The sequence below is a fragment of the Pygoscelis adeliae genome, unplaced genomic scaffold (assembly GCF_000699105.1).
Source record: "Pygoscelis adeliae isolate BGI_AS28 unplaced genomic scaffold, ASM69910v1 Scaffold113, whole genome shotgun sequence".
Taxonomy (NCBI): domain Eukaryota; kingdom Metazoa; phylum Chordata; class Aves; order Sphenisciformes; family Spheniscidae; genus Pygoscelis; species Pygoscelis adeliae.
In genome coordinates, this window is record NW_008825108.1 from 16,836,030 (window position 1) to 16,858,700 (window position 22,671).

Below are 22,671 nucleotides of genomic sequence, written 5' to 3' on the forward strand. Positions count from 1 at the left end.
TGCCCGCGCTGCTGCAGCGCCGCCAGCGTGGGCCCTTCCGGGGCGGGGGACGACGGCTGCTGCTGTCACTCCGGTGTCTCTGGTGGGCGGTGTGGCTGTACGTCAGCGCGTTGTGCTGCGAAAGGCTGCAGTATCTTTCAAAAAACCTTCTTGGCCTAAAAGAGGATATTAGAAAATAAACAGTCTTCGTACAGATCCAGAGTGTGTGTGGCTGAGGTGCTGGTGCCTGGTAGAATGGAGATTTTGTGGGGTGGTGAGAAATTTCACTTCAGGCTACCATAGCTGTGAGCAGAGTCTGCCTCTTTAGTATCAAATGTTCAGGAAGCGACCAATTCACTGGGTCTTTCTGCAGCTGCTTTTATTTTGGTTTGCGAAGGGCTGGCAGTCATTCTTGCCACTTCTCCAGTTGAACTTCCCTGCTTGACATCGCTAGAAGCAAGAAGGGGTGGCCGTGCCAGAGCTCTGAGCTTCCAAGTTTCTTGGTCCGTGCATTGGCTAATGTTTGTCCTCTGTAACTATGGGAAACATCGAGGGTTATGGTCTGTGATACAAGTAGATGGTTTGCAGCGAAGAGCTGCAAAACCTCTGAAGTGTGAATTTAACTTTATTGGAAAGCACTTGGACAGTGATCAACTCGGGGTTGATTCTGCCTAGATAAAACTGCTTTTTGGGGGTCTTGGTAGTCAAGAAGCCTGCCTGAAGCTGGCAAGCACTGTGCACTGCCTTCTTAAACAACTTGGAATCAGTTGTACCGCAAAAAAATAGGTGGAACAGCAGAATTCTGAGTTCTGTGAATGACATTTGGGAGCTGTTGGAGAAAGAACAATAAAACCATTCTTTTGTTAATCAACTTTAGTAGACGCAAATTAAGGGCTAGGATAGGACAGCGGTAGAAATTGCAGTATTATCAGGTCAAGCTCCTCAAACTCTTAATGCTGTAACAATAAGATACAGGTATGAAAAGTTGTAGAGATGAGCACTGGTGAAAATAATACTGATTTCTTTAAAAAGACTGAAGCTATTGAACTGAGGACACCTCGATCCTGAGAGGGAAAACTTTTTTCCCCTGTTGAAGCATTTGATGTTCTGGCTTGTATTTGTAATTCAGTATTAAAATAAGGTTGGACATTGCTGATGCTTCGCGTACTATACTTAATCCTGTAAATCTTGCATTGAACTGGGTAATGTACGTTTGCCTAAATGTATAACTTACCCTGGCTTGAAGTCCCTCAAAATTGAAAAATAAAGATCGTGCGGCAATTTTTTTAGGTAGCTCATCCTAACAGTTAAATTAATATAGAGCTATTTTTAAAGCACAGTCACAGGAAACTCATTAACTTGAAGTTGATTGTAGAAAGATCCTAAACCTAAAGTTAGGAATTCTACCAATACTTTGAAAACTAGGTGGGCTCTTCCTCACCATTTACAAATGATCTTCCAGAACAGAGCCAACTAAGTCTTCAGAACAGGTGGGAGTAAAGGACCTAGCAGAGGAAAGAAATGTGCTTTCTGTGTCTGGGTCAGGGAGAGTGAATCTGTTGGGAGGGTTGAATTCTACTTTTGGTGTTCAGATCTTCCTTTTGCATATGAAAAATGACCAAACTATTGTATTCCTCTTCCCTTAAGGTGGTCAGCCCAGAAACGTGCAGCCTTTTAGTGATGAAGATGCTTCAATTGAAACTATGAGCCACTGCAGTGGCTTCAGCGATCCTGCTAGCTTCACTGAGGATGGTAAATTCTTTCACTTATATCTATTCATCTTTTTAAAAACATAAAACCTGACTTAAACCCTTAAGTACTAGACTGTAAGTAGCAGTAGCAAAATAACGACATTCTGTTAAACACTATGTGATTGTTAAGCTAGTGGCTATCGGTTTGTTTGGTACGAATATACTCCAGGTTTCATGCGCTTCTCATGAAACTATTGGACTTCTTTCTATTAGAATTATACAATGCTAACGTTTGGAGACAATGAGAATTTTGAAGTGCATTATAAGACATTGATTTTCGTAGCACATAGTTGAGGTGGTAGAACTGCAGAAGAGTTTGGGATGGGAAGAGTCACATTTGCCTGTTTTAAACAAGATTTGTGCTTTGTCTCCACTACCACCTCTGCAACCTGGGCTGCTCTCATGTCATTTTGTTGGGAGGAGGGGACCTGGAAGCCTGCTGCAGGGGGATAAGACAGGGAGCCTTCCCTGTGAATACTTGCTGCTCTTGACTGAGCTGCTGTTGCAGAGGCATCTGAAGTGATGCCAGATAGGACAGGCTGCTTAGACAGCTGCATCAACAACGAACAGCCCGCTGTACTCCCGGGGTGGATGTAGTGGGCTGGATGAAAATGTGTTGCTGACAGGATTGGCTGACGGGCGTCAGTTGTAGCAAATTTATGTAAGACCTGATAAGCTCGCTCATTCATTCTTGGCACATGTAAGAGGCGGGTGTAGAAACGGCCCAGATTTATCAATAGATCAATTTTATAAAAGTGTTTTAAGGGTCAGTTTGATGTAGTAGGCTTAACACCATTCTGTTGCTGTAATACTGAACAATTCTGTAGCTATTGTCTATGTTAAACTGCTTTCTTATTAGTATTAAAAATGTTAAGTGTTGGATACTACTGTGTCTGCTAATAAAAGGTATATCAATAGGACTAAATTATTTCCTCTGGATTAGGGCCTGAAGTTGATGAAGAAGCCACTCAAGAAGACTTGGAATACAAATTGAAGGGATTTATTGATCTTACATTGGACAAGAGGTATAGTATGCTTTGAAGAAATGCATTCATACATTGTTTTCTGGCTTCCTCTGATGTAATAAGGGAAATATACATCAAATTTTTTTATATGCTTACTGAAATTACAATTATTTCATGCTGGGGAGGACTTGCTTTTCTTCTGGATCTGAAAAGACCTTTCTCCCTCCGCCAAGTTTTTGGATAAGTAAGAGTCAGACTTTCCTTTCCTAATAGCTTGAAGTAGAGTGACTTTATTTCTAGCTTGGTGTACTATTGTGAACTCTGTCTCCAACCTAAGTTGCTCTGTCCTTGAGGAAGGAGGCAATTCATAGCATTTCATACTTTGTGGTACTGCTGTGGGTTGCTCTTCTGTTGGGCGCAGACAAATATAAAGTGCCATAAAAACAAAGGCTGAGCTTTAACTGATGTGTGCTGATTTCAGGAGGTCTTCCTTCTCTCTTTTAACAGTGCAAAAACAAGACAAGCAGCTCTTGAAAATCTGAAAAGTGCTTTTTCTTCTAAAATACTATATGAATTTATCATGGAAAGAAGAATGACACTAACTGATAGCATTGAACGCTGCATAAAGAAAGGTAATTAACGTGCTTGCTATTAGAAAGCAATAATCCCCATGAAATAGCTTATTGTTTAAAAGGAATGAAGACTGTGAGGCTTCTGTAGTACTTTATAGAGTGATTAATTATGTCAACACCATTTCTTTTTTTAATTTAGATGTTATATTTTAACTGACCTAGAAAATGAACTGAAATTATCTTCTGTCTGTTGGTTTCTGAATTTCCACTTGCAAGTTTTCAAACTAATTATCTTTAAAGGAAGGAGGCAATGCACAAGGTGATTACTCATCATAGCATGTTAATCTCTAGGTAAGAGCGACGAACAGTGTGCAGCTGCCGGACTGGCATGTCTTCTGTGTGTGCAGATGGGGTCAGGAATTGAAAGTGAAGAGATTTTTAAGACCCTTGGTCCGGTTCTGAAGAAGATTGTCTGTGATGGAACAGCCAGTATCCAAGCCAGACAGGCTGTAAGTATAAAATGTCTATTTACCAGGCAGGGACAGAGGGCAGTTTTTGACCAGCTCACTGTTGTGTAATCCAGAACTAAAGGTTACTACACTAGTGTAAACTGTTGACGTATGCTCTGAATGATGCATAGCAGTTTTCGCTGGCTTAAAAAGCTCCACCTGAAGGTTGAATGTCATTTTCTCCTTCAACCTAGGAACCTCCTTAAAGAGCTGTTACAGCTAGTACTTTGTCAAGTGTCTTAACTCACTGTGTCGCAGTCACCTTACTGCAGTTCTGAGGGCGGATGTTGAAGTCCTATAGAAAAAAAAAAGAAAGTTTTCCCAGTGACTGATCTATCCTTCTGTATTAATTTTAACTTCTTTAACAACAGAGGAATGTTAGTTATGCAAATATATTTGTATATGATAAAATTGCATATAGCGGATATAGAACTACATACTTGATACATTCATACTACCAAAAGTATTTTAAGTTTTTCACCCAGTCATCTCATCTATACATCAGCGGTATACTTGAAATACTGACTGAAGACAGCCTAAAGCTCTTGCCAAGAGGTTTTTTCTTTAAACTTCAGGGTTGTAGCTAATATTCTCCAACTTGCCTTTATCATTACATAGCTGGCTACTTCTCCTGTTTTACTCAAGCTGTGTTACAATAGATACTGTCAGCTGGAAGAGGAGGGTAGTATTAGTTCAACAGCAGTTGTTTCTACAAACAAACAAACAAAAGCTATTAAAGCTTGTCCTGTTTAAGTGTAGTTTTGAGTCCTGTGTGGTTAGTGCAAACATCACTTTCAAACATTTTTTTCTTAATCCTTGTAAGAGGAGACTTGAGTAGAATATGAGGGATAGGGAAGAGATGTGTAGGACCTCGCAGTAAAAGTTGGAAAGTGCCAAGAAAGGCTCTTGAAGTTCAGTGTTTTCATGTCATTTAATTGTAATAGTGGGCGGAGAGGGGAAAATATTGCCCACAGCTGTGAGTAAATATCATATGTCCATTACTGTTTAGCAACATAATTTCTGCTAGTGAATCCTAGTGGAATTTAAAATAATTGGGTGAAAGGAATGCTACGTGTAGCTTTTTGGAGGGGCTTTGTAAGCTATATTAAATAATACAGCATGAAAAGTGAAGGCTTGTGAGTAGCATATGTTGTAAAATCATCCTGAGAGTAGATGGGAACTGAGAGCTAATTGCTACAAAGTAGCTGAATTAAACAGTGTCGAAGACCTACTCTGCTAAGGTCTTGAGATCTCAAGTTTCCGTTACTCCAGATGTTGAATTTCAGAGGTCAAAGTTTGAAGGTTTTGTCAACAGTAACATTAATGTCAAATACTGACGCTTTTTTTTTGTTTTGTGTCTAGTGTGCAACCTGCTTAGGGATTTGCTGTTTCATTGTCACTGATGACATTACGGTGAGGATAAATAGTACTTTTTTTTTCTTTTCTAAATTGACAATATAAAAATGTGTGAATCTTAAGCCACTTCCATGATCTTTTTTCCCCTGTTCAGGAACTGTACTCTACTATGGAATGCCTGGAAAACATCTTCACAAAGGCCTATCAGCGAGATAGAGACACTAATGGTGTATCGAGTACCCATAATACTGTGCTTCACATCAGTGCTCTCCTAGCATGGACACTGTTGTTGACCATTTGTCCAATGAATGAAGTGAAGAAGAAAATTGAAATGTGAGTATCTTTCTTGGAAAACAAAATTTGCAATGACTGGTTTTATATGCAATGAGGCAGTGTCAACAGAATTTACATCTTAATGAAATGTGACTTACTCCTCAGGCACTTGCATAAACTGCCAAGTCTGCTGTCTTGTGATGATCTCAACATGAGAATAGCTGCTGGAGAAACACTAGCCCTTCTGTTTGAACTGGCACGCGAAACAGATGCTGTAAGTAGATGTCAGCAGCTAAATTTCCTTTCATTGGGATGACAAGACAAATTATTCAACCTGTGTTGCATAGCACCCCGAGTCTCAAGAAGTGGCAGATAATTCACTGAGTTATGGTCTTTGTAGTGAGTCTGCCCCAATCTAAGTGGATATAGCAATGATTCACAGCAATTTAGCCATCATTTTTACACTAATTTCCATGTTGCAAAACAGGACCAGTATAACAAAACACATCAAACAGTATTGAAGGGCAACTAGAAATGTAGTGTGCAAGCTTTAAAATCTAAACCCAACACCAGCTTTAAAAAAAAAAATAAAAAAATCCCTGGAGAGATTCCAGGATAAAACGGTATTGTTTAGGGTAGTGGGAACACTCATTAGATACTTTCCAGTGATTCACAACCTGCACAATTCTGCTCTCACAGCTAAAAATCTATCCTTCAGTAGAAACCATGTTGACTTTTAGTATTGTTTTTTCAATATCCTTATTTAGGTACCTTGAGAAGAATAACTAGTATTGCATGATGGTTTCACAGCATTTGTGACTATTTTAGCCGGTTGGAGACTAGTCCATTTAAGGGGGGAGATTTTGAAAGGATTTGCACAAATTTTGCACAGATACCAGTATTGCCACATTTGGTGAGATTTCTTGGGGTTTGCTTTTGAGTTGGATTAGGTGCAAGCTTCTTGGTATTACCTTATACACAGCTAAACTTGCCTTTACGTTCTTCAATATGCCTTATTAATTCCTGAACTGTTCTCTGGACAGCACTGAAGGAAACAGTCTCCACTTACCCATGGCACAGTTTGGGAGAGCTGCCTGAATGGCTCCTAGCTCGATCAAGGCTGCTGTGCTTTGCCAGAACACTGTCCAAAGTGAAAAGATAACTCCAATTGAGTCAGGATACACGACACACTAACACTGCATAATCTGAAACAACATGCTGAGACTTCTGTATAATTGCGAACAGTAGGGGTTTCAGTCTTTTGACTATGGAAGCCAACTTTGAAAGACAAAAAAAAAAGAGAGACCGGAGCTTGATCCTTTATTTGGTCAAACTGAATGCAAGTAACTAAAATCTTAAAATGCATTAACGCATGAGACTATACTCACTAAAAACTTCTTCCGTTCCTTTGAGGAAACGCCCCTTTAATCATTACAAATTATTCTCTTTGGATCCTTAACAATCAGCGCAGATTAAAAATGCTTACTGTGTTTTGCCTTTGGCCAGTTTATTTCCAAAAACATGCAGTGAACTCAGCCTAGTTAGTTGACATGACAAAACGTTCAGATTAAAAAAACCACAAAAACTTGTTTTTACATAAGTTTACAGACATTCTTACTAATCCAGGTAAACTACTGCTGAATTAGTAAATGGAGGGGAGAAAATATTTCCTGCTAAACAATTAGGCATTAAAGTTTACTTGGAGTGTTTTGTTAAGCACTTTTTTTAAAACCACTTTCCAATTTTCCACCCCATACAAGACTTATGGCTAAATATTCTGTACTGTCAGTCTAATGGTGCCTCACGATCCATCTCCAGCAGCATGAATTCTGTGCTAATAACCTGAAAGTGCCCTCAGCTTGTTGACAGGAGTAGCAGCCAGGTTCAGCGGATCAGTTAGGCAGTTTGAGTCCCTTGGAGTTACGGAGCAGAACAGATTGACAGATACATACACACACTGAAGGAGCTGTACTGTTTCATGTTGCTCTGACTACCAGAACAGAGTTTGACAGGGTCCTACTTGGGTAAACTGGATGCTATGACTTTTGTTCTTACTGGCTTAAATGCCGCGAATGGAACTACGGGAAGTTAGTGCCATTTCTGTCTCCTTAAATAACAAAGTAACAGGTAGTAGAGGTCTACATGCCCAGAATTTGGAGAGATCCATTTTCCTGTTTGCAAGGAAAGATTTTAAGGCCAGAAACTAAAAAACAAAAAAACTTTTTTTTTTTGGACTAGGATTTTTTTTATGAAGATATGGAACTTCTAACAGAGAAACTAAGAGCTCTGGCTACTGATGGAAACAAGCACCGAGCCAAAGTAGATAAAAGAAAGCAGCGATCTGTCTTCAGAGACGTTCTACGAGCTGTTGAGGTGATGCTTTTGTCTTACTTTGAATGTCTGGATTGTAACTATGTAGTGTACATTTTAATGAAAATCGTTTTATTATTAAATAGAATTACTGTTTCAGTGAAAGCAACAGGAAAAAATTATTTTACATGAGATTTCAAATTCTGATCACTTATGCGAAATATAAATGCTTTTTAGGAATGTAGAACAAAGAAAGTCAGACTTTGTTTATTTTGCTCCAGACTTGACTTCCATATTGAAGAGGGTTTTTTTATTTAAAAAAGGCTAAACATTGCACTGTAAATACTAAATTCTTTTTATTTTATACCATGAGCAGATGTTTTTATAGAAAACTTTGTAGGACATCTAAATTAGTGTCCTGAATTCTGTGAAAAGGTTTATTGTAATATCTTTTATTGAACTGCTGTGCATAATAAACAACAAGCAACTTACTACTAAGATACATTTCCATACGGCACCTCTGTCAGGGGCCAAAGAAGTGTTTGTGTATATGGGGGGGAGTTGTTGTCCTAATTGTAGTGCTGTAATCTTCTGGTGTTCCATATCCAGACTAAGAGAACAATACACAAAGCAGGACTCTAAAAATACTTGGTTAGTGACATACCTTGTGAGTAAAGCCTCTAAGACAAGCGTCAAAATTCTATCACGTTAATGGATTATTTGTTGTCTTACACCTCTCAAACTAGATTTTTTTTTTACTTGTCAGATAATTACTTTTTACATTGCTGTATGGGTAAGACCACCTAAATATTAGTTGACATTCAGAACAGTTAAACATCTCGGAAGCTAAGGAGAAGGCTTTGAAATGATTTGAAATCACCTTTGAGATTTTGCCTGTAGAATCATGAGTCACTTATTAGCACTTGTTACATTCCATTGTCACAAATGTAGCTCCCAGCACTTGAAAGGTGGGGACTAAATGAGGCTTACAAACTGACTTAAAGGTGACTCCTGCACTTAGAACTGGTTTTTCTGGAGATAGGTCCAATGTTTAAAGTAATTTTAAAGATGGAAGTTAAGTGTTCTTTTTTTTTAAATGCTTTCTGACTTGAAGAATGTCAGCTTCAAGTCTTACATGAGATTTAACTTCAGGTATGCATCAGTTCATGAACAAATACAATCTTTAGTATATGCATATTACATTATTTGGAAGGTTTTGGTGTGCCAAATTTATTAATGAAAAAAAGTTCATTGAGATACGTACAACTCCTAATACAAAAGACTGTTTAAATTAAAATTATATATGTTGTTTCCTTTAATTTTGGATAGGAGCGTGACTTTCCTACAGAGATGGTTAAGTTTGGACCTGAGCGCATGTATATTGACTGCTGGGTGAAAAAGCAAACTTATGATACCTTCAAGGAGATTCTGGGGTCGGGGATGCAATATCATTTGCAGGTGAGCTGCTGTTTGATACATGCTCCGACTGTTGTTCCCTGTCTGGCTTCCTTGTAGTAATTCAGTCTGAATTACAAAATCATGAGTAGAACTTGGTGAAATGATGGGCTTTGCATTAAAAGTGTTAAAAGACAACACTTACAAAATGAACAGTGAGCTAGAACTGTCTGGGTGAGCTGCTTCTGAGTTGCAGCCTGGGTGTGCTGGGTTGGCAATTATAGAAGACTTCTCCAAGAAGTAAGAGATTCAAGCTGAATATCTTCTTAGCTTCAGGGTTTTTCCCGAATTCTTATGCTCTCTTTCAGCAGAGTGGTGTAGTCATCTGGCTGCTGTAAAGCTGCATGCTTCCACCCTTCCTCTTCAAGCCTGTAAAAAGGAATGCAAAGTTTTAGTCAAAAATAATGAACACAACTTGCAGCCCAATGATGACAGCATTCCAGAAGGGAAGGGATAAGTCCTTGATCTCTGTTCTAGGAACTGCTTGTTCACTAGTCATCTGTTTAGATACGTAGCAGAAGCGGGAGCTGTAGCTTAGGAGTATACGCTCCCAAATTGCTATGATAATTGTGGGGTTAAAATCTTCAGTCCAGTGTCAATTGCATTTCTCCGTGACTGAGGGATCCCAGGCATGTAGCAGCTTTTTCAGATTTTTCAAATACTACTTTTACAGCCAGATATTTTAAAATTGGTGTGTTGTGAAACCACACAGATCTGTGTCCAGCTGCCTAATCTTGTGTAGAGGATGTAACGGAACAGTGTCTAATTTGCTGGGACAAAAAAAAAAAATCAATGCAGGGGAGGGAGGAGCTGTCTCGGTCTTCTCAAGAAGGCAGTTTTAGTTCTTAGCCTTATTCTGTTTAAAGGAAGAAGCGTTCCCTAGCTTAATTGCAAAAGATACTAAGATTTGTGTCAAATTGCTGATATTTCTTATTGGAATACTTGATAATTAACAGTAGTCATCTTTGGAGACTTGATAATCAGAGGAGAAACTGATCATTTGATGTGTTTCTTGTTTAGTCAAATGACTTTCTTCGGAATGTGTTTGAGCTTGGTCCACCAGTAATGCTAGATGCTGCAACTCTTAAAACAATGAAGATACCCCGTTTTGAAAGGGTAGGTTATTGCACCTTAATGTATGTTCTTTACTTCATACACTAATATATTTCTCCTGAATTAAATGGTATTCCAAATATGCACTTTAGGAGCTGTTGTCTTTAAACTTGTCACTTTAGCTCTAACAGTGCCCCACATTGTCCTGAATGAAACCAAACCTTGCTTGTATGCATCTTTGAGCTCTTACTTTAGTTTTTCCACTGGGCATGTGTCTGCCACTGCTTTTCTCCCCAGGGGGACTGAAGGTTGACTTGGTTGCTGATTGGTACCAGGTCCATGCTCCATACGTGTGAAACTTGGGCTCTTATGAGAGCTGTAGGTTTTTGCGTAGGACCTACCTATGGGAAACCATAGAAACGGAGTCTTTATAAAGACAGCATCCCGAACTCTCCAGTGTGAAACAGACACTAGGAGGATGACTTTGTTCTGGTGCTTGTGAATGTACTCATCGTGTGTACGAACGTTTGTGGAATGGTGCTACCAAGTTTAATCCAGGGGGCAAACCTAACCTACGTTGTGTCTGTGTGACGTTCAAGGCTGACTGGCTTCTAGAATTGCTCCTAGCTCAGCCTTATACAGTCCAAGTTTCTTTTAAATGTATATGTATTAAAATGAATCAGCCTTTGGTGCAAAGATACTGTACTATAAATTTCAGGAGGCCTACCAATTCACTTGAAAGATTAATAAAAATATATCTTCAGCTGTTTCTTAAAATAATCTCTAAAGAACATAAGCCTTTTGAACATCTGTGATTAATTTTTCCTTTTGTTTTGTAGCACTTGTACAACTCTGCAGCATTCAAGGCTCGGACAAAGGCTAGAAGTAAATGTCGTGATAAAAGAGCAGACGTGGGGGAGTTTTTCTAGATCTCCTTTTCCATGGGGTTCAATTTTCATAATTAAAATAGATTTGTAACCTTTAAATGAATCTTCTAGTTTCTGTAGTCACAGTTTGCACTTGTGCACAGGGATGTTGTATAAAGTCTGTAAATACAATGCATGTTGTTGCTTAGTTGCATATACACTGTATATAGATGGGGGTAAGATTGGGTGCAGGGATACATTATAGCACTTCCATTAGATGCAACTTGCTCCGAACGTTGACTATATTGTAACTGAACTGTTAAATGGGGTGGGTAACTAGTCAAATGCAGTGTGTCGGATTGGATTCCTTACTTTATCTAAAGGTAAATTAAATTAATTCATTGACTAAGCATTTTGGTAAGAATGTGCCGATATGAAAAGATAATCTTGTTTGTGTGAAGTTATTTTAGTAACTTTTTAAACTCCTGAGTGGCAGGTGGACAAATTTCTACACAGTGTGACTCTATCGTGAAGGGGACTATGAAGTTCAATTACCTTCACTTACAGTGAAGTAGTGAATGACGAATACTTGCCTCAATGTAAAATAAAAACAAGATTCTCATGTTCTGAAATTGGATGTTTAATTTTTGGAATAAAGATGTTTCTCACTGCTTGCTTTCTGTGTAAAAGTGGTTACTACATGAATGAAAAGCTGGAACACTAGCAAAAGCTAAAGGCTGAAATAGATGGGTTTGTTTATTTGCCCATTCAGACAGGTGGTTGGGTTAGTCTCAGTGCATTAGTAGATGCTACATGAAACTCTACCTTGCTGTGTTTCAAAGATCTATCTTGTTTACGTATGGTCTGCACTGTTGATTCGTCATCGCTTTTGTAGTGGTCAAATGTTTTCTAGTTCTGGTACTTGTCCCTTATCTTACAGGAGCCATTCCAGCTGCCCTGTTTTCATCATGTTGAAAACTACTCCTCTACCCTCGGTTTCTGGCTCTAGAGGACTCAAATGTGCCAGTAACTGGGAACTGTCTGTCTTAGGGATGATGGGGGTTTTAGGTAATAAAGACATTAAAACCTAGATAGCTGGAGCTTCTGAACCAGAAGAGCTGTAAACTAAAGTGCTTCTTAGAATAAGCGTTCTTAAAACTGTAGGTCAAGTTATCAGCAGAGGAAGTAAACCTTACACCCCCCCAAAAAAAAACCCCACCCCCTGAAAACTGCTGCCTGCTCTGATAAGGGAAAGTTTGGTTTGTTTTGGGTTTGGTTTTTTTTTTTAGTTTCAGATTAAAGTAGAACCTATTCCGAAAATCCATACATGCTAATTAGTTGTACCTTCTAACTAACATGTTTTTTCTCAAAAAATGCATTATGTAAGAACTTGTTTGGCTTATGAAACTGATCACTTAGACTACAGCAAGCCCTTCAACTCAAATCTGTGCTATTATTGGTGTGTGTTGTCAGTGTTTGTCACACAAGTGGAGAAGAAACTTCTGATCCTTGAACTAGATTAGATGAAGCTGTCTACCTGTGTTTGCCCAGCCCAAGGTGTTGCCCCCTTTGGCCTAAACTGTTCCCAGAAGCCTGCTGGTCTCTCCTGTGGCTTCTGGGTAGTCACCTTTGGCATGTTCTGCTAAAGTAGCACTTTTGATAGCTTTCTGTCCTGCTGGTATCTTGCACAATTGCTTTCTACAGCCCCTCCTGGCAGGCAGCCAAGCATGCGGTTGACTTTTCCCCCATTACGCTGTAGCTGCTGACCACAGGGACCAGGATGGCTTCCAAGGCTGTTTGAGGGGAGACGGGCTGTTTTGCTGCCCTACAGGGATCTGATGGGTTTGTAGATCTTTTCAAGCTTAGAACTGGAGAGGCCTGGGTCCTTGTCTTCCAGTTAGGATGGTGTCAGGAATCTGTCAGGGGTGGAGGTGAGGTTTATTTTCTGGCTTGCACATCCTTGTTTGGAGGGAGGACTTCTAGGAGGACCCCTGCAGAAAGGGAACAAGGTTATGTCTGCATTACTGGCCCGGTTACTCAGGCTGGGCAGTGGCAGAGCTTGTCAGCTTGGGGTGGGAAACTGAGTCAGAAGATGTATCCTCTCTGTTGTTTCCTGAAAGAAAAAGATGTTCCTTGTCAGTTTAAAGGGGTTCCAAATTTCAGACGTATAGAATGGCTTCAGAAAGGATTTGTTGTTCTGAGCTGTGGTCCCTTTGTGTAAGGGTCAGCTGCCTGCCATTCCAGCGTGCTGTAACATTACGTTCTGCACCGTCAGCAAGAAAAAACTAGCGATCGGAATGCAAAGGAGCAGTTACCAGTACTCACAAACAGTTGATCAGAATTTACTTTTTAAACAGCTAAGGATGCTGGACAAATTAGTCCATCCCATAATACCGTCCCACTTGAATTTGTAAGGTGTGTGGGAGAAGGAGGAAAATACCCTGTTTTTTCTAGTCTACGCCTTTAAAGTACTTACCACTGCAATACTGTAGGTATGACTCTTCTGCATAGCAAACTGGTTACTCATAGCTACAGTGTTGTAGATATGACTCTTCTGCATAGCAAATGAGTTTTAAAAAGGCATCATAAACCAAAACGTTAGTGAAATATTGATCATCAGTAACAAACCTCATTCTCCATGATAGGATATTGTCGTAATGATTCCAATATAATAAGGAAGAGCTGTGTATGTGCTGATTTCTGTTTAAACAGATCAATATTGTGAAGTCAGTATACTTAGCCAAGATGAACTCTAAATATAGATTGAAAGGGACAGTCTGTTTCATAGCTGCCTTCATGGGTCCTGCAGGAGTTGACAGGTTCCTGTGGGTCTAAAAGTAGAGAGAGGAGTTTTCTTCGGGTGATTTTCACTGGCTGATTTCTTCCATACTGGCACATTACCTGAACGTGGTTATGTTGTAAGTAACATTTAATTCTCCTGGTTTTTATTTCCTTTTAGACTTGATTGTTTCCTTTTGTTTGTGAAGAATTTTCAGTGTGTTCTCACACTAAGTTCTAATTTTACCACAACAACTTAAGGAGAAATTTAAAAGCCGCATGGGGAAAAAAGTCTTTAAGCAAGGTTAAAGTGCAAGATAGAGTGACTCCCAAAACCCCGATGTTTAGATTAGTTTGTTGAGAAAGTAATATTTTTGGCCAGCGACACTGATGTCTGTATCCTCTCTCCTTTGTTTGGCATGTCAATGGAATCAAACAAATGTAATATAGACTTTGTTGAATTAATAATGGTTATCTTCTCTGCGGTTACATGCACGGTGAGGAAATTGGTTTTAAATAATTAATAATGAATGCAGAAACATATAATTCATAATATTAATGAATCAGAGGTACTCACATTTATTACAGCTCAAGTTGTTAAGAAGAATCTTCCCTGAAGTTGCAGGGAGGTACTACTCAAAATACCCAAGAGAAACAACTGCTGTTCGGAAGCTAAAAATAACCAAAAGCCTCTGTGCACGAGGTGGTAACCTTTAGCACGCCGTTGCTGAAACGCGGGGCTCTGTAACGACTGCAGTTGGCCACGGATGTGCTTGTGGGGAGGTAGCAGAGCCAGCGCTCGTGGGGACGTGGCTCGCGGACTGTGCTGCCTGGCACCACGCGACATTCTAGGGGAAGGGAAGTGGACCCAGCCATCTGTCCTGAAATTACTGCTGCACACCTAAAAATCATACGCTAGGTAAGGGTAATCACTACTATGCCAGCTTTTCTACCTTATCTTTGTATTTTGTAGCAACAATTCTGAACAGAGAAGAAATAAGCTGTAATCTTTTCTTACACTCTATTAAATAGAAATATAAAAGTATACATGCAGGCCTGCCAATCCCCGCTATCAGGAGAATGAGCCTCATTGTCAGGAGTGATTGAAGCACTTAGTCTTCCGACTTATTGAGGCTCAGTGAATGTTTACTTGGCTGTGTGCTCAGATTTGGGCAAATTATGACAATCATCATCTGCATCTGGTTTGACGAGGGAAAGGGTGGGTCTTTTCTGTAAACACTCAGGGCTATATTCCTCAAACTTTAGGTTTTTAATATAACTGCTAGATTAGGAATCCGGTCACACTGTGTTCTCCATTGCTTGGAGAGGGAGAGAGGGCTCAGAGGCACATCAAGAGGGCAATTCAACCCATCTAGGATTCAGAAATCAGTGCTTAACACTCTCCATCAACAGGAGGTTTGCATCCCATGAAGTGCTGAGTTATGTTTGGCAGGTAAAATTGAACTTTTGATAAAATACTAAATGGCTAAGGTGTATTCGACTCCAAGTCTAAACCAATCTCTGTGAGCTCCCCCCCCCCTTATATTCACTAGCAAGGCTGTGTTTTTCTATATTCACTAGTATGTTTAGGCTGCCACTGTAAGGTCAAAAAGACATATCTTAGAATAAGAGGAATGTTAGCTGGAGGTGCATATGCTTCTTCAATAATTACAGAGGGAGTTTTCAGTGACCAGTGCAGTCTAAGATGGCTGGTTAAAGCATCTACATCTCCTTATGGCTAGGACTGTAGCTTGTTTCTAGAAGACATTTTTGGAGTCAGGGTAGCATAAAGAAAACGAAAAGACTGTTAAGGAATAATGTGCAATTCATAGAGGAGACTGCTTAGGTATTGCTTCTTTTCTATATATAATCTTCCTTCATAACTGTATGTATATAAACAATCATTCAATGAGTTCATGCACCCAGGTTCTGCAGAGAAACTGTTTTTGCTGATGGGACCCCATCCAGTGCTTTTTTTAAAGCAAGGAGTATTAGTCTGAGGAAAAGGCTTTGCCATCAGGCTTTAATTTCTCCAAAACTGGCATCTATGTGGAGTAGCACCACATTAGAAGACTATTTTTTGCTCCATTTTTCACAAATAATAACTTCACAGTGATATTCTAACGTGTATAAGCAGACCCATATTCTTGCTGCTTATCTCCTACAGCTGTACCTGCTTTGTCTGTCTTTCCTCTGAATTATTTGATGCTGATAGCAGAGGATCTGAGTGGCATCCTTCCTGGTGGTGTTAGTGAAGGTTTGGCTTTCACTGTGGTCAGGATATCACCCGTCATCTTACCAAGTACCCACCAAACCAAAAGGGTTATACAACTAAATAACTAACGTTCAAACCAATGCTGGAGCCAGTGGCATAGATTTTTCTCTTTCTTTCTTTCTCCACACACACACACATATATATACGTATGTATAAGTATACACATGTGCACAAACACAATGTAGAAATGAAAGCTTATACTCATTAAAGATCTCCAAGAATAAACAAGTGCTATGTACTGAGTTACCCTTGCCTTCAAGAGCTAGTAAGTATGCTGGTCCTTGACATCCCTTTATTTTAAGGGTTGTTAAGACTGCTCAGCATTTCCTTAGAACAGGACACCCACTGTTACCAGCTATTTCACGTACCCATGTTTTAATTTACCTTTTTAATTATTATTTCTTTTAGATACAATGGAGAGGCCTTCCTTGGAAATTAAGCTGCCCGATACTCATGAAGAAGGAAAACTTTATGTAGTTGATTCCTTAAACAACCTAAACAAACTGAATGTTTGTCCAGATGGATCCCAACACACGCTAGGTATGTATGATAGATGATGCTTTGTGGTTTCCTATACAATAGGCCACCAAAAAAGAGTTATGTATGACATTTGAAAGGACCGACCACATCATGTTGCACTGATGTCAACAGCCCAACAGGTCAATATGTATATGTCAAGCTCTGTACTGAAAAATATAAGAAAAAGATTGAAAATGGCATAATTTAGACAGATTAATCGTTTAGCTGTTCCTACTGAGTATTTCAGTTACTTGAAATCTTGAAAATCTTTGCATTTGGCTAGGGATTCACTGTCAAGCCTGAACTTATCTTCCATTTCCACTGGGATCCATGAGGTGATCCCTTGCAGGATAATTTCTCTAGTAATGCTCAATATACACTACATACAGAGCATCGTCACTCTTCACAAGCACTAAAATTCACACGTGGCAATAGAAACACCAGAGAATTTCTGTTCATGCTTTTAAGACACATTTCCTAAGGACTCAAACCAGTTATCTGAAATATCCCATGAGACTTTTAAGCATTTTAATTCCCAGACTCTCTTTACCTACAGTTTCAGATATGGGCTCTCACACTTCTGCTGGTTTTATACAGCTTTTATCTTTGATTTGCTCATGGCAACGAGAATATTTTCACCCAGTGATAGCTACAATATACTTGAGTTCTTTGTGTCCTGAAAACATCTTAAAACCCGGAGTTCTTCAGCAGATTTCCACATGACAATATTTGAATCTGCTTTTATTTCCCTTACTATAATGGCAAATTTAACTGAAGAAAAGCTATAGAACAACAGCTATGTTTAAATGAGTTTCAAATGGCCATAACTTAATCATGCTTCTAGTTATAGGACTTAAATGCCTTTCCATTACTTCTGTTTCTGAGTCCTCTAACTTTTCCTAATGCAGCTAACTAGAGTGGTGCTGGTTTCTAGATTTAACACAAAGATGTTAGACATAGCTACTTAATTTTCATATGTAATTATCTTGATATTGTCACTTCTACAAGTACAAAATGAGACAATGGGATAAATTGGTTTTAATGTCAAAGAAACTCTTTGTGGTGTGACTGTCTTGCTTTCATTTGTAATTTTTATTGGACAGTATTGTTTACTTTCCAGGTAAATATATAGGGTTCTGTAGAATCATGTATGATTCTGTGGAATAACCACATGCATGCTCCTCCCTAAATTTCAGCGGTAAATAAAGGTAGCCTAATATGTATTTTATGCATCAATTTGTAAAGTGCTTTGGCTCCTTCTAGGATTATCCTTTTTAACATGCATACATTTTTTTTTTAAACTTGGAGATTCTGTAGATATCTTATGCCATCAGTTAAATATACAAAATGAATTTTTCACAGTCCTTAGCTGCCTTATTCAGCATCATAAAATTCTGGTTCTCTTGCCAGACAATCAGAGAGATCTGCAGAGTATTTTTCAATTACTGATCAATACTAAAATCTTGTGAATGATCTATTAGTAGTATAGCAGATGCCTGGTTTTGTTTAAAAATGATGTTTCAAGAGTGTTGCAGTACACAGCAATCCTTTTGTTCAATAGCTTAATATGACCTGGCATAATCAAACACATAGCAACCATGTTAAAAGCTATTTAAAATGTATATACCTTTTGATTGCTTCGGTAGCAGCCATGCAGCAATTCCTTTATGTTTCAGATGATAAAATGGTCCCACTGTTTGCAGCTTGGCAAGAATCTGTGTTCACTGATTCCTCACAACACTGCAGTCTGGCATGTTCAGCCAGCTGAAATAGTAAGAAGCATTCATTAGGCAGAGCAAGCACAGATCACTTCTGAGACCTCTATTGATAGCTTAGTATGCTTGAGAGACAGCAGTAGCAGGCTCTCCCCATCCTTATTATTCTGATTAGAAAGCAATATTGGTGCCGGCACTTAGTATACGATGCATTTGTTACGAATGCTGAGGGAATAAAAATAAAACCCCAAACCCCAAATATTAAAAGCTTTCAGCTTACCCGCAGGCAGGAGCATGTTAAATGCAATAAAGGAAAGCCGAGATATTCCCAGAGATCTCCTACTAGCTCAGTGAATTGCTCAGCCCCAGGTTGGTTCATTATTAAAGTGCTGTAATGGCATATGCAGCCTTCCCTCTGCTTTATCACTACAGGCTCAGTTGCAAAGACCTCAGAGATTTCTACCAGCTAAACCAAGAACATGATCTAGAAATATATTTTTCACAGATTCACACGCTACTCTCTCTTTCAGAATGGCAAGACAGCAATTACAGGAGGAGAAATTACGGTAATTTGCATGTAATTTTAGCACGTATGAGACTGACACCAAAATTAAATTACATTAGGTCCCTGCTCCCCCCAAAACATAAAATAAAACCAAACCTTAGTAAGTAGTTGAAGTAGTATGCAAACTGGGGATTAAACAAATCTGGCTCAAGTATATATATATATATTTTATATTCACATGAATTTCCTCATGGTGTTCACTTGACTTTACCTGTTATCTTTAGGGCTTATTGCCACCTCTCATTTGATTGCAAGTGTTTCTATGAAAGAAACTACTGACTTTTCCCTTTATGCAACATAGTCTTCAAAAAGCAATAAACTGGCTTGCTGCTCTGATTCAAAGGAAGGATAGCAACTACTTGTCCTTTTTTCCCTCATTCTTCATGTGCTTGAAGGACAACATATGTAGTCCATGTGAGAGTCTTCCATTTTCGACAATTTGGGAGGATATGTACCTCCTTTTTTATTGGAATGAAACCAACAAAACCTAAAGAGGAATATTAAAAACATCTGTTTTAAGATAAAAAGTCAAGACCTACGTTCATCCTATCCAACATCAGGAGCTTAACTGAGGTGCTTAATTTGGGAAATTAATCATCCCAGGGATACTTCTATCGTCAAACAGAAAAAGAAGCAAATCTAGAGGATGAATGTGTAGAATGAATCTGTACCTGGGTTTTCAATATGAATTTTTCTCTCTTCTCTTTTGAAAAGGTTGAGTCCGTTCAGGCCCTTAGAAAGCCTTCTGATGAAAACTTCAATGCAACCTTTGTACATGTAAAACTGAGCTGGAAAACTGAACTGTAAAGCAGGTTAACTTCAACAAAACAGTGTATGTCAACAACAGAAACATTTTTGTCGAATATGTTCCAACAGCTATAACAGATGTATTAGTTTTCGTATTTCCAAATTCAAGCTGAGCTCATAAATTTGGTTTCTTCCCTTCTCATGCAATATCGCAGGAAATAAAATCTGTTGGCCAAAATTATGATGTGTTCTGCAACATTTCATGGAGTCAGAAGCATTTTGTCATGTTTATCCTAACCAACCTTAACAAACTTTATCACCGAATGATTTGTCATCTCGTAACAGATGAGGAAGAGAACACTGGTGGTACTGGAGAAAATACGGCAGGGAGCAACATAAGAAACCAGTGTTTGTTCGTCAGCTTTATTCTTACTTTGATCATCAGTTTGGCACTTGTTTCATTCGTAATATTCTTAATAAGTAAGTAAACCAAACAGTGGTTCTTAAAAATGTAGGGTCAATTGGAAGAAGAACTTTGCTGAAATGCGTCATGTTACCTTGTAACACGCTACTGCTGTATTTGCATGGTCAAAGGCTTTGCCTGGTTGTGGGCAGTGGGTCTTGGTCATGGGTGTAAAAGCACCGCCTCTACTCTCTGAGCTAAAAGGCACAATTTTGTTCTTAGTGCAAAGGTTTTGTGAGCTTTAACAGCTGTCAAGAATCTAGCTCAGCAGGGTAAAGTAGTAGCTTTAAAGTAGCTTTAAAGTAGTGGCTGTAGTCTGCTGTGTGTTTTGGTAATTGTACTTCTAGGAAAATACAGGTGCATACTGCCCAGAAATAGCATCTTGGAGCTCCTAAATAAGACACTTTCCTGTGGACACTAATGGAATAGATACGCTCCTGAAGACTGCAAAAATTGTCTGAGCCGTATTTGATTTTATTACGCTGCACTAAACTGAATAAAACAGAAAATAAGCAATTAAAGAATGTAGTGAGCAGGTAACTCCACCAGATGCATAACTTCTTAACATTAGGTTCTGCAGTTGTTTTCCTGTTTAATATTTTTACTCATCATAATTCCCTGCAAACTCCCACAGGAATGCAATAGAGGGTAGTGATGCTCTTCACTTAAATGTTGCCAATTTAATGCGGTACATTTTCCTTTTCAAGTTCAAACTAGAAACAAGATGGACCAAATATCAAGCAGACTAATATCTGAAAAGAAGAACATAGAAGAGCTTAAGAAAATGAACAATATGATATTAAAGCATCTAAATCAATCAGGAATTAAGGAAAAGGGGAGATACCTCTTCACACAGTCTCCTGGTCTTCATGGTTACCTCTTTACCCATGCTGAGCTGAAAGTCCCTGGAGAATAGATCTTCTTTGGAATGAAATTCAGCATAATCATGTACTCAGATATTTTCACATACGGCACACAGGTTTCTTAAACATTCTGCTATGGTCACAGGAGCACTGGAAAAGCCATCTGAATGAAAAATATTAGAAAATATTTTATCCTGTTTTATGTGAATGTAGATTTTGAAAACTAAGCCCATATGATTTACAATAAACAAGGGATTGTCAACAATTTTGGGCAAGAGTTCCAGATTCTCTATACATTGTAAATTGCAGGGCTAAGGGCTTAGTTTTACTTTAAATGTAAGTGAATGATCACAGAAAATAGTGATTTCTATTCACATGATTCCACCATGACCTTGTTCACTTAGTCATTCTCCTGTTTCTTTGGAACAAGTTTTGTGCTTGCTTCTATATTATTTGTATTTAAAGATAACTTCAGATTCCGTAACTTATAAATAAATCCAGTTCTGCCATGGAGTTTAATGGTTTCCCTTTCTGTGCATCTAAATAGATTGACTTACTACTCCTTTTGCAAAAAAGCCAAACTTGAATTAAAACAAACCCTTTTATAACATGCCATATTCAGCCCAAATTTGTATTGTCTGAAAGTGTGGGTGTCATATTGTCTTACATGGGAAATGGGTTTAGAGAACTCAGTCTGATAATACCTATCTCATAGCAATGCTAGTATGCTGTACTCAGTATTTGCCGGCAGTTTCTGGGGGAAGGCCAAGTGTTTTTATAAAGTGATGAGGGCAAAATACTACGTATTCTTGTACTTTTCCCTATAGTTGGTGTTGGCCACTATCAGAGAATGGCCATAGGGCCAGGCAGAAATCTGGTCTGAGCCTTTATGTTTTTAAAATGGAGTAGTACCTCAGAGGGTGAAAGCAGGAGCTAATGCTTTCTCACTCTGACCTTACACAGTTGTATAGACCGACACCGAAAAGTGTGATCACATAAAGGACTGATAGGTAGCTTTGTAATTTTAGTATTCAGATCCTTCTACTGGCACATACATTAAGAAGCCACCTCCATTATCAATAAACAACTTGATTATTCCCATCACAACAGTGCAATGGCAGCTGACACCGTAGAGTATGTCCAACATCTTCTCTTTTACTTTGATTTCTCTTTCTCATCCGATGCTTTCTTATCTCTTCTGGACAATTTTACAAAAAAGTCACCAAAGTCAACAATTTGCATTGCAGTCTCCTTTTCCAGAATGAATGATAGTCCTTTCTGTGATGACTACTTCATTGTCCACAACACAGTGAAGAACTAGGTCCAGGAATCTTTCTTGGTATCATTCTACTTGGATTTGCCCACCAATTCTATTCCTGCTATTAGGAGTGCTTTGCTTTACACCTATGTTTTACATCACCTTTCTATTTCTTGATTTTTCTTTTCCTGATGTATTACTGTCAAGTCATTCACATGAAAACTGTGAGGTTTGGTCTTAAGAGCTTATTACTCCTGCTGTTAATTCCCAGCTGTGGTTGTAATTATCTCCTCTGGATGTCACAAGTAGTTGTTACAAAGATGACTTTAATATAACTAGCAGAGAATGATAAAAGTAAGCATAGAATAAGTTGTAAGGAAAGAAACCCTAAAAGCCCAA

The 22,671-nt window shown here is 38.8% G+C and overlaps 2 protein-coding genes across 6 annotated transcripts in view; both read left to right on the forward strand.

Annotated features, from left to right (window-relative positions):
• Positions 1-11,765, forward strand: part of IFRD1 (interferon-related developmental regulator 1) — a 20,203-nt gene extending 8,438 nt beyond the window's left edge. The window contains exons 2-13 of one of the 2 annotated variants that reach the window (XM_009327641.1): positions 888-889; positions 1,627-1,731; positions 2,674-2,755; positions 3,203-3,327; positions 3,619-3,776; positions 5,139-5,189; positions 5,287-5,465; positions 5,571-5,679; positions 7,644-7,778; positions 9,045-9,173; positions 10,191-10,286; positions 11,063-11,765. In XM_009327641.1, coding sequence (XP_009325916.1) covers positions 1,683-1,731; positions 2,674-2,755; positions 3,203-3,327; positions 3,619-3,776; positions 5,139-5,189; positions 5,287-5,465; positions 5,571-5,679; positions 7,644-7,778; positions 9,045-9,173; positions 10,191-10,286; positions 11,063-11,152 — 1,203 coding nt within the window. In that variant the 5' untranslated portion in view covers positions 888-889; positions 1,627-1,682 and the 3' untranslated portion in view covers positions 11,153-11,765. Of the gene's footprint in view, positions 1-406; positions 483-887; positions 890-1,626; positions 1,732-2,673; positions 2,756-3,202; positions 3,328-3,618; positions 3,777-5,138; positions 5,190-5,286; positions 5,466-5,570; positions 5,680-7,643; positions 7,779-9,044; positions 9,174-10,190; positions 10,287-11,062 lie in introns of those variants that run through there. The other variant, XM_009327642.1, reaches the window with a different exon arrangement.
• Positions 11,766-13,521: 1,756 nt separating this feature from the next.
• On the forward strand, positions 13,522-21,530 carry LSMEM1 (leucine-rich single-pass membrane protein 1). 4 transcript variants are annotated; one of them, XM_009327644.1, is made up of 5 exons: positions 13,693-14,007; positions 14,456-14,786; positions 16,551-16,682; positions 20,034-20,168; positions 20,859-21,530. In XM_009327644.1, exons 3-5 carry the CDS (start codon positions 16,556-16,558, stop codon positions 21,065-21,067), a joined length of 471 nt encoding a protein of 156 aa, XP_009325919.1. In that variant the 5' UTR covers positions 13,693-14,007; positions 14,456-14,786; positions 16,551-16,555; the 3' UTR covers positions 21,068-21,530. The 4 variants fall into 4 exon arrangements, with proteins under 4 accessions (XP_009325921.1, XP_009325919.1, XP_009325920.1 ...); XM_009327645.1 differs by having other exon boundaries at positions 14,487-14,786; XM_009327646.1 differs by lacking the exons at positions 13,693-14,007; positions 14,456-14,786 and adding an exon at positions 13,522-13,686.
• The last annotated feature ends 1,141 nt before the right edge of the window (positions 21,531-22,671 follow it).